This window comes from Apium graveolens, chromosome 2 (assembly GCF_009905375.1).
Source record: "Apium graveolens cultivar Ventura chromosome 2, ASM990537v1, whole genome shotgun sequence".
Lineage (NCBI taxonomy): Eukaryota > Viridiplantae > Streptophyta > Magnoliopsida > Apiales > Apiaceae > Apium > Apium graveolens.
The window spans coordinates 125,606,853-125,618,860 of record NC_133648.1 but is presented as its reverse complement, the minus strand read 5'-3'; the positions used below and the strand labels follow the sequence as shown (position 1 = coordinate 125,618,860).

At 44.7% G+C, this 12,008-nt stretch overlaps 1 protein-coding gene across 1 annotated transcript; it reads left to right on the top strand.

Moving 5' to 3' along the window:
* The first annotated feature begins 3,184 nt into the window (after positions 1-3,184).
* LOC141707823 (subtilisin-like protease SBT1.5) lies at positions 3,185-5,851 on the top strand. Its single transcript, XM_074511194.1, has one exon. It carries the CDS (start codon positions 3,451-3,453, stop codon positions 5,785-5,787), a length of 2,337 nt encoding a protein of 778 aa, XP_074367295.1. The 5' UTR covers positions 3,185-3,450; the 3' UTR covers positions 5,788-5,851.
* Positions 5,852-12,008: the final 6,157 nt, after the last annotated feature.

Sequence of the window (12,008 nt, the reverse complement as noted above, 5' to 3'; positions counted from 1 at the left end):
TGAATTTTGAAAAATCAAAGTTCTAGAAACATTCTTTACTAAGTCTTAACTTACCCTAGATTTATAGAAGATCACGGGGTATAAATTGAGGTACCAAACCACGCCTAGGAGACAAGATTCCTAGGCGTGGTACCGAATTTGTCTCCTAGGCGACCCAGCCTAGGAAGTATGGGAGGATTGAAACAACAAACGCCCAGGAAGTAACATTCCTAGGCGTTGTTAGAAATCTGTCTCCTAGGCAGGGGTTACCCACGCCTAGGAAGAATAAGGGAAATACCAACGCCTAGGAGGCAACATTCCTAGGCGTTGTTAGAAATATTTCTCCTGGGCGGGGATTACCCTCGCCTAGGAAGAATGAGGGAAATAACAACGCCCAAGAGATAACATTCCTAGGCGTTGTTAGAAATATGTCTCCTAGGCGGGGGTTACCCACGCCTAGGAAGAATGAGGAAAATAACAACACCCGGGAGGTAACATTCCTAGGCGTTGTTAGAAATATGTCTCCTAGGGGGGGTTACCCACGCCTAGGAAGAATGAGGAAAATAATAACGCCCATGAGGCGACATTCCTAGGCGTTGTTAGAAATATGTCTCCTAGGCGGGGGTTACCCACGCCTAGGAAGAATGAAGGAAATAACAACGCCCAGGAGGTAACATTCCTATGCGTTGTTAGAAATATGTCTCCTAGGCGGGGTTACCCACGCCTAGGAAGGAGAAAATAACAACGCCCAAGAGGCAACATTCCTAGGCGTTGTTAGAAATATGTCTCCTAGGCGCCTAGGAAGTATGATGGGAACCAACAACGCCCAAGAGGCAACATTCCTAGGCGTTGTTGGAAACATGGGCGTTGTTGGAAACATGTCTCCTAGGCGGGGGTGACCCATGCCTAGGATGCATGGCACCATGAGAGCTCATTTTCTGATTATTTAATTAATTAGAAAATGGGCAAAAAATCAGGGAAATTGCTAAAAATCCGCAAAAAACAGGGAAAAATAAGAAAAAAATCCCTGAAAATTAGGGAAAATTAAAAAATACTTTTCAAAAATTATTTTGATAAAATATTCTTGAAAAAATAATACATGTGAGTATCAGAATATTCTTGAAAATTAGGAAAAATCCCAGAAATTAAGGGAAAATTCCTGAAAAATACTAGAAAATCCCTAAAAAGAAGGAATAAGGTAAGGAAAATAATAGGGAGGTTCTGAGACAACCCTGAAGCCGTGTGCAAGGCAAATTGTTGTAAATGTGTAGGTCGCTCCACACTTTACGCAAAAACAATACCTTATAAGGGAACAAATTAACTTAACTTCTGCAAAATCTTTTACGGTTTCCCAGAAGTTTGGGGCAAATGATATGGCCCTAAAATTAGCCTAGAAAATAATTAATGTTAAATTGATTAGACCTGATTCGGTCCAATAACGAAGCCCAATTAATGAGGCCCAAAGCCCTGATTATTTATTAATTTTGTAATTAATAAATATGAGGGATTACAAGCTCATTAAATGATTCTTAACGATGATATAATTCTATAAAAGATAGCCTCAAGGACACCTACGCCAACTAGGAATCTGATTCCTCTATTCTAGGACTTCATGTCCATCCAAAGTCTGAGCACTTGTTCAACAAGTCTCCTAACCCTAGTCCAATTTAAGGACTCTCAACATCTATATAAAGAGACTCACCCCATCCATCAGAACTACATTTTTTGGCTTGATTCTCAAATTCACAGAGATAAGTAGGCATCTCGTAAAGGCAGAGTTAATCTACGAAATATGAGAGCAGCCATTAAAGGCCTTGAGCTCCCGAACCTTAGTAAATACAACAGTTAATACACCTTACGTTTTTTATCCATAACAATTCCACATGTTTCATTTTAACTATTACTTGACTTTTCTGTAAAAAAAATTTAAAAAATTATTATTTTAACTATGCTGTTAAAACACTTAGAGATGTATATTCAATTGGGATTTTAAATGATTTTTTTGGATTTTGAAAATCCTAGGCTATTCAATTCGGACTCTAAAAAATCATTTGAAATATGATGTTATTCAATAGGGTTTGAAAAAAGTCTTTTAAAAATACAGGAGAATTCAATTTAGATTTTAAAAAAATCATTAAAATCTGGTGATATTCAAATTTCATGGATTTTTTTGTATTTTATAAAATTGTAGATTTTGATGAATTTACTAGTGTATTTTATGTTTTCAGAAATCTTAGCAAAATTCAGGAAATTTCGATGGATTTGTCTCAAATCAGCAAGACTATACGAGATTTATTTAACTCCACTAAAATCCGTGTATAATTAAAATCAGCCAAAATCAACAACAATTATTCAAATTAATGAATTGTTATAAATCCTCTATAATTTGAATTGAATATACCATGTTAGAATGCAGAAAAGTTAGGCGACAATTAAAAAGAATATATTGGTTTGAAATAATTGAAGACAAAGCTTCCACTAGTGATCAAAAGTCTAAGCTAACGTATAGCATTGAATGCAGCAACAGATACTATTGACAAAACTGCAGAAAAAATCCAAGAATTAAACAGCAGAGATGATCTAAAAATAGGATGCATGCCTTGATCCTCCAAGAAGACAACTCAATTAGGACTGTACACAACTACTACTACATACACACTTTTGTCTTCTCTTTGCAAAATAACTCCAATACCCCAGTTTTAAGGTCACACATATCACAGGTTGTGTTATTACCTATTGCTTTACTATGTTTAGCCTCCTATGGCCGCCCCATGGATTCCGAGCAAAACGGCAACCATGGTGAAATCATCAACTTAAATCAACACTACACATTGAAAGACACAAGGAAAATAATTATATTATTTAGATCATGTGATGTATACACAACCGTAGTTGAATCAGACTCTGATTTCAGCCTACTCGTGTTAACATAGTTAATTGTTGTTGTATTAACAATCAAGGTTAGAACCATTCTGTAAGCTAATCTACCGAAAACAACTTATCTTCTACCAAAAAATGAGCTGAGGAAGAATTTATCATGTGTAGGATAGCTTGCCTTTCGATGTAGCCTATAAACAAAATCAATAATCATATCCAGTTTTACAAATTAACGATGTAAAATGAACTCGCTAAAACCAGTCTTTTATTGTACAGCCTGTTCTTATACATATTAAAAATTCTACATATCTAAGATAATATCTGATCTCTGCTCATAACCCCGCCTATTAAAGACCAAATCTTATGATCTGTAATAGATAAATAACATTAATGCATAATATACAATAGCCTCCAATTTTTACTCTTATGTCATGCACCTATTTAGCCTCTTTACTTTTGCCCTTCTAGAATAGTTCTGCACTCTTTGCATCCTAATTGTTTTTCTGTTTCGTCGTTTTTTCCTAAAATTCACCACACAATCCATTATAAATCTTCTAGCCTTCTCTGTTCTAAACACCATCAGAGACACATACTATGGGTTCTTTCTTTTGGGTTCTTCTCTCACTTCTCCTCCAAATCCCATCCATATTAGCTCAATCTCAAACTTACATAATTAGAGTCCAAAATGACTTGAAGCCCTCTGCTTTTTCTAACGTTGAAAATTGGTATAAATCCACTCTTCAAACACTAGATTCCTCTCAACTAATGAAGGACTCTGAAGAGTTTTCCAATAATCAAGATATTCTCCATATATATAAAAGTGTTTTCCATGGCTTTTCTACCCTTACCACCCAACAAGCCCAGCAGCTTAAAACCCAGCCTGGAATTCTTGCTGTCATACCTGACCAACTCCGCCAGATCCATACCACTCGTTCTCCCATATTCCTCGGGCTCGAAGGAAAAAATCCCTCAGGTTTAATCACAGAATCTGACTCCGGTTCAGATGTCATCATCGGAATATTCGATACTGGTATCTGGCCAGAACGTCTTAGTTTCCATGACAAAGGCCTTCCTCCTATTCCCGCACGTTGGAAGGGCGAGTGTGTTGAAGGTGAAAATTTCGGGAAAAATCACTGCAACAAAAAATTAATCGGAGCAAGATATTTTCGAGCAGCTTATGAAGCCAGTATGAGAATGAAAGAAGTGAACATCAGTTCCGAACTTAAATCGCCTAGAGACACACAAGGACATGGTACTCATACGGCCTCCATCGCTGCCGGACGGGAAGTTAGTAACGCCTCTCTCCTCACTCTTGCAGCCGGTGTCGCCATTGGTGTTGCTCCGAAAGCCAGAGTAGCAGCATATAAAATATGTTGGAAGAAAGGTTGTTCAGACGCAGATATTCTCGCAGCGTTCGATGCAGCTGTTGAAGACGGTGTCGATATAATTTCATTGTCAATTGGTGGCGGAACACTTCCATACCATCTTGACCCGATTGCGATTGGATCGTACGCAGCGATGGAGAGAGGAATAATTGTATCTGCTTCTGCTGGTAATGAAGGACCTGCTTCACAATCGGTTGCAAACGTTGCTCCATGGATCATTACTATTGGTGCTAGCACAATTGATAGGAAATTTCCAGCCGATTTGAAGTTGGAGAATGGCGAAAATTTCACTGGCGCCACAATTTATACAGGTAAGGATCTGCCATATACACCAATTATTTACGCAGGACATGCTTTTATTCGTCAAAAAGGGTTCAGTAATTTTTCTGGAGGAGCTTGTATGCCAAAGTCTTTGGATAGTAATTTGGTTAGGGGCAAAATTGTGATTTGCAATCGAGGTGGAACATCACGTGCCATGAAAGGTGAAACAGTGAAAAGTGCCGGTGGAGTAGGAGTTATAGTTGCCAACTTGGCAGCAACCGGAGAAGGATTGGTTGCCGATGCTCATATAATTCCAGGTTTATCAGTTACCGCATCAGTTGGTGATAAGCTCCGATCATATGTAAAATTGAATCAAAACCCAAGAGCTAGTATAGTTTTCCATGGGACTCAAGTAGGAGTGAAACCAGCACCTGTTGTGGCATCATTTTCAGCTAGGGGACCCAATGCTGAATCAATTTATGTTTTGAAACCAGATATAATCGCTCCAGGCGTCAACATCCTTGCTGCATGGCCTGACAACACGCCACCCACGGAATTAGCCATGGACACACGTCGCACTGATTTTAACATATTGTCCGGGACATCAATGTCATGCCCACATGTGTCAGGTCTTGTTGCATTACTCAAAGGAGCCCATCCTGATTGGTCACCAGCAATGGTCAAATCAGCCTTCATGACAACGGCATACACGATGGACTCCGACGGAAAGCCTATAGAGGATGAGAAGGCGTACAATGAATCGAAAGTATGGGACATGGGTGCTGGACATGTGGACCCTGACAAAGCCATTGATCCGGGATTAGTTTATGATTTAACAAGTACTGACTATTTGAATTTCTTATGTTCCTCTAATTATAGTCGCCAAGAAATACGATTAATTGCTCGACGATCATTAGGGTGCAAAGGCACGAAACAGAAGCCTTGGGATTTGAATTACCCGGCAATTGTTGTTGCCTTCGAAGAATCTGAAACGTCGACATTTGAAGTTGTTGTGAGAAGAACAGTAACACATGTTAGTGAGAATGCCTCTACGTACATAGCAGAAGTTATTAATCCAAAACATGTAAATGTTACTGTTGATCCACCAAGGATGAAATTTACGAAGAAAGGTGAGAAACAAAGTTATATAGTTCGAATTTCAGGTAAGAAGATGGGAGTGTCGGCGGGAAGTATGTTGTCCGAAGAAGGGAAACTGACATGGAGAGATGGAGATCATGTGGTGAATACACCTCTTGTGGTAGTTTATCAGAAGCCTTTGTTTTAGAATCTAAAGTAGTGTTTGGTCAAACGTATGTAAAATTTACATAACATGCTTAGACTTTATTATCTTCAAGTTTCTAATATAAATTAGTTCATGTATGCGTGATATAGTCATAACATTATGCTTCATTATAGGAAGTAATTTCCTATCAAGTTACATGTAATTTATCAAGAAACATAAGTAAGTCAAATTAGGCCCAGGCTTTTTGAGTAATTATTTGTTTAAGTGATCTTCATTGGAGTGTTACAACAAACAACTGGTGATCAATACATACTTCTCTCTAACTTTGTTCATCACAAGATGTTATGCCCGCTTTCGGCCATGGACCCTAAACAGGTCCCTGTGGGTGCACTAAATAGCTGGACTCTCGTGTGTGGGCTAGAACCATGGATTTATATGACTTGGGCCAGCACATGCGGACTGGGCTCGTAACATGCGAGCTGGGTTCACATGCGAGCTGGGCTCATGACATGAGAGCTGGGCTCAACATGCGAGCTGGGCTCAAGTGAGGACATGCGAGCTGGGCTCACACATGTAAGGTGAGCTCACATTTGTCATTTGGGCTCTCATATGCGAGCTGAGCTCGGTTGTGCCCACGCGAGGTGGGCTCAGGTGCCTTCATGCGAGGTGGGCTTAGCTGCCCACACGCGGGCTGAGCTCATGAGCCCACATCTTATAGAAACAGAGGTAACATTATATTTATTATTTGAAGGCGGTGCGGGCCGAGGTGACCAGGCCGGGCCGCATCGAAAGACTTTGTGTGCAACATGGAAAGTGACTCATAGATGACTGAGTTGCTCGTAGATTTCGGGATCGACACGGGTTGTTCCTACAATCACGGGAAGGATTGCGGAGATGCCGCGAGATTGTAGGGAGCGTGTGGAGCCGATCGAGATTTACGTGACTAATTGGCTGAAGGCCTGACTTTATCGTGGGCTTGGCTACACGGGCTGAAGAGTCCTAACCCTAGCCTACGTGACTTGTTCCCCAAGAACTACGTGAGGCTTGATCCCTATAAATAGGGTACGTAGGCACTTGTATGAGGGATGAGTCGACACTTGACAGAGAATAACAAACCCTATTCTTTCTTAAGGAGTCCACATACAAGCTCAGCCACCACCAAACAACCTTCCTCCGCCCTCAAACAACCGTCCTTGATCTTTGTTCCGCCCATTAACCTCCACAACATTGTTATACGAAATTCTCCCTATAACATTTGGCGCTAGAAGGAGGGGCAACGTTCATCTTAGGGAGAAAGATGACCAAAGAAAGCAAGCAAGCAACGACACCAGGGAGCGGAGGCAAGAAGGACCCTACTTCGAACACACGCCCCCAGAGAATCAGGCGCCACCTCCACCAATTGCAACCGTGGACGGGCAGGCTGTGATGACGTATCTCGAAGGGCTGGCCGATCAGATGAATCAGATCAACGCCCGAATGTCAAAGGTAGAAAGAAGCTCGGTCCGGAACGCCAAGCGCAAGGCACGCCGCCTCAAGGTCTCACAGCGTAGCTGGAAGGGCAAAGGCCCTCAGAAGAAGTTGATCCACGATTTTGATGACGCGGCAACCGAGACCGAACAGAAGAAAGAAACATCACGCGAAAAGGAAGATATACCCCGAGGCCATGATGAGCGGGGCAGCCAGATCTCTACGAGATCGGGGCCGAAGCCAGCTTCATCTGAGGCAAGGTCAACTAGCGTGCTAGACCGAGTGGGTAGAAAACTAAGCGAACATGACCTCAGGCTCAAATTGGAGAATAGTAAGAAGGAGAGAGAAGAGAAAGAGCCCGTGGATAAAAGAGGCTCGAAAAGGGAACGGGCAACGACCCCTCCGGAAAGACGTCAACACACCTCACCCAGAAGGGAGGAGCGACATAGACGCAGATACAATCGCGAAGAGGAGTCGCAGGACCGAGCTGGAGGAGGGGAACGCCGCGAACGACCTCAGGGCTCACATCATTCGAGTAATGCGGGAGGTGACAGAGAAGGAGAAGTTGTTAGAGTAAGGGACCTGAGAAGGATCTTAGATGAGATGGAGCAAGAGAAGAGAGGGCCCCCTGCTTCGGCTGCCCCCTCTCCGTTTACGGCTGCTATCCGATCATCCCCCCTACCTCGGGTGTTTAGGCACAACCCCGACCTTCTATTCAACGGCGAAGCCGACCCGGCGGAGTACCTTATTCAATTTAACACTGAGATGGAAGTCTATCAGGTGCCGGAGATGACCCGTTGCAGACTCTTCGCGGCATCACTCAGAGGTAGTGCCCAACAATGGTTCTCCAAGTTGGGACCGGCTAGCATAAGAACGTGGAGGCAATTGGAGGACTTGTTCGTCAGACAATTTCAGTCGACCCTCCACTATTCGCCTCCTGTGGCCACGTTAGCCAACATCAAGCAAAGGGAGGGGGAGCCCTTGGCAGAATACTTTCGTCGGTTCAACGCCGAGGTCCCCAAGGTGAGAGGAGCCAGTGAGGAGACCATCAAAAATTTCTTGATAGCAGGGCTGAAAGAAGGATCGAAATTTTGGAAGAGCCTCCAAGCGAGTGAGCCGAGGACCTTGGCCGAGTTCTATGAGCAAGCCGAACCCTTCAAGAGGGTAGAGAAATCGATGAGAGAGCTGAAAATCAGCGAAAGCTATCGAGACAAGAGGGACCGATCCTCAAGCCCTGACGAAAGGAGGAAGACATATCGGCGTAGTTCGAGCCCGAAAAAGTCTGCCCGTGGCAAAGATACCACAAAAGATTCGGGGAGGCCTTATACAAGCAAATGGCAGACACACACCCCTCTGGTAGCCTCTATCGACCACATATATGCTACATATGTCGGGAAGGGGGTATTCAGGAAGGCAACTCCTCTCACAGACTACAATAAAAGAGACACTTCGAAGTATTGTGCATACCATGAGGCCACCGGACACGATACAGCTGATTGTAGACAACTAAAGGATGAGATCGAGACTTTGATTAGACAAGGGAAGCTTACGGAGTGGGTTGTCAAGGAGGTTCGAAGACACAGGACGGATTATCATACCGTCCCTCCTCCACCCCCAGAAGACAAAGAAAGGGTCCCTCGGGCTGGTAGTATTCATATTATTCTAGGCGGGTCTCACATTGGTGGAGACAGCCGGAAGGCGATGGACAGATATGCCCGGGAAGCAAAGGACAAGCCGCTCACCAACGTCAATCATCTAAGCCAAAGGCCCCCGGAGCTCTTTGAAAGGGAGGTCGATGATATCGTATTTAAAGAGAATGATGCAAAATGGGTGCATTACCCTCATACCGATGCCCTAGTCATAAAAATGAAGATTGGGACGGTGAATGTTCACCGGGCAATGGTGGACACCGGGAGCTCGGCTGATGTTTTGACTTATGATGCCTACAAAAAACTGGGATTATTGGATAGAGAATTAACCTCAACAGGTGGGCACCTGTACGGGTTCACGGGAGACTCGATCGGAGTGAAAGGGACAATTCGGCTCCCGGTGACCATAGGAGAGGAGCCTCATGTGGCCACCCAGATCGCTATGTTTACAGTCGTAGACCAGCCTTGTGCCTACAATGTTATAGTGGGCAGACCCCTTATGAGGGCAATGAGGATGGTGACCTCGATCCATCATATGACGATAAAATTCCCAACCCCCACGGGGGTAGGCATCTTGAAGAGCTGTCAATACGAATCCAGGGTCTGCTACAACCAGGCACTCAAAGCGGCCGAGTCAAGAAATGCCTCAAGGGAGGTAGCTGAAGCAGGTGAGTGCGACATCCCCATGGAAGAGGCAGAGGGCAGGAAAAGAATACGTCCTGAGGGCCACGAGACTTGTAATTTGATTTCAATTGAGGAGTTGCCCGAGAACTACTTCGAGCACATGGGAATTCATGTGGAACCACGCCCAGGGGCCTTACTAATGGAAGCATCTCAGCCCATCATGTTGATACAAGAGGGGATTGTAGAGGAAGCAAGTGATGAAGAAGAGAGCCCAGAACAAATCACTGCAACACTTAGGAGAGGGAAGTGGGCACGCAAAGAAACAACAATCACTATGGACCCATCCGACGGAATCACTCGAACTGTAACTGCGACCTCTGAACGCTTGATAAACCCGACCCAAGCTCACCAAACCGAGCTCAAGGATGCGGAAGGTTTGGCAATCACGGAAATGGAAAAAACTAGCGAGGCTCGAGCAGATCTAGACCCAAGAATGCCCTCAATGGTCGAGAGGGCCGGGGCCACAGAGGACACAATCCCGATCTTGGTAGACCCAAATGATCCCTCCAAGGTACTCAGAATAGGCTATAACCTAAGTCCTGACTTGAGAGAGGATCTAGCCCGCTTTCTAAGGGAGAATTTGGATGTCTTTGCATGGTCACACTCCGATATGATAGGGATAAACCCAAATGACATATGCCACCGGCTCAACTTGGACCCGAAAAAGAAGGGGGTTAGGCAAAAGAGACGGCCGATTAGTGGAGAGAGGGCAGAGGCCCTCAGAGAAGAAGTGGATAGATTAATGGAGGCAGGACTTGTGAGAGAAGCCTTCTACCCCGTGTGGCTGGCCAACCCTGTGCTTGTCAAGAAGCCCAATGGCAAGTGGAGGACATGTGTAGACTTCACCGACCTAAACAAAGCTTGCCCGAAGGACAGCTTTCCTCTACCCCGAATCGACCAGCTGGTTGATTCCACGGCTGGGCACGCGCTGCTTAGTTTTATGGATGCTTATTCGGGATATAACCAAATCCCCATGTATGGGCCAGATCAGGAGCACACCTCCTTTATTACTGATCGGGGCCTTTACTGTTACATCGGGATGCCCTTCGGGCTCCTTAATGCGGGGGCAACCTATCAGAGGCTGGTGAATAAGATGTTCAAACATCAATTGGGGAAGACTATGGAGGCCTATGTAGACGACATGCTGGTGAAATCGAAAGAAGCGAGGGATCATGTCCGCCACCTGGCAGAAATGTTCCAGATCCTAAGGGAGTACAGAATGAAACTCAACCCCCAGAAATGCGTGTTTGGGGTTGAATCGGGGAAGTTTTTGGGATTTATTGTCAACCATAGAGGCATTGAAGCCAACCCAGCCAAGATACAAGCACTACTCGAGATGAGATCCCCTCGACGGGTGAAGGATGTTCAAAGCTTAACAGGACGAGTGGCTGCCTTAAACCGCTTCGTCTCAAAATCCTCCGATAAATGCCAAGAGTTCTTCAAAGCAATCAAAGGAGTGGGGAGGAACTTTAAGTGGACCGAAGAATGTGAGGAAGCCTTTCAGAACATAAAGAAGCATCTCAGTAGCCCTCCCATGTTGACCAACCCAAAAGCAGGAGAAACTTTGATCCTATACTTGGCCGTCTCCGACTTTGCAATAAGTGCAGTAATAGTCCGAGAGGAGGATGGTGTCCAGCTCCCGGTATATTATGTGAGTAAAAGGCTAGCCGATGCCGAGACTCGATACACAAGCCTCGAAAAGCTAGCGTATGCTCTGATTCTGGCCTCCCGAAAACTCAGGCCCTATTTTCAGGCACATAAGATAGAAGTGCGAACCTCCTACCCCCTCAGACAAGTGATGCATAGACCAGAATCTTCTGGTCGAATGTTGAAGTGGACGGTTGAGCTCGGCCAATTCGAGGTGGATTATAAGCCAAGGACTGCGATCAAAGGCCAAGCCCTGGCCGATTTTATGCTAGAATTTCCCCCACATCAAGAAGTGGAGCCGGGAGCCCTTGTTGTTATACCTAGCACAGAAGAAGTTGGACTGGAAAGACAAAATAGTGCCCCATGGTGGAGCCTATATGTGGATGGTGCCTCTAACGGTGATGGAGCAGGAGCTGGAATCGAGCTAATCAGCCCAGAGGCTCACAAAATCAGACATGCGACCCATCTGGCCTTTCATGCAACCAACAATGATGCTGAGTATGAGGCCCTGATCAACGGTCTCAAGCTAGCTTTGGAAATGAAGGTCGAGAATTTGAATGTGTTTAGTGACTCCATGATTGTGGTCTATCAGATAAATGGGGGGTATCAAGCTAAGGGGCCGAGAACAGAGCTTTACCTGAAGTGCGCACAGAGGATAATCGCAAGATTCAACGAGGTGAGGCTGGAACTAATCCCGCGTGGACAGAATGAAGGCGCAGACGAGCTAGCTAAGCTCGGCTCACGCCGCGAGAGCACTTTGCTAGGGACCGTGCCACTTGATATACAGAGGCAACCTAGTGTGCCTGAGCACGAGGT

Excerpts from the sequence above, each read along its gene's own strand:
- LOC141707823 (XM_074511194.1), top strand. The coding sequence starts at position 3,451 with ATGGGTTCTTTCTTTTGGGTTCTTCTCTCACTTCTCCTCCAAATCCCA.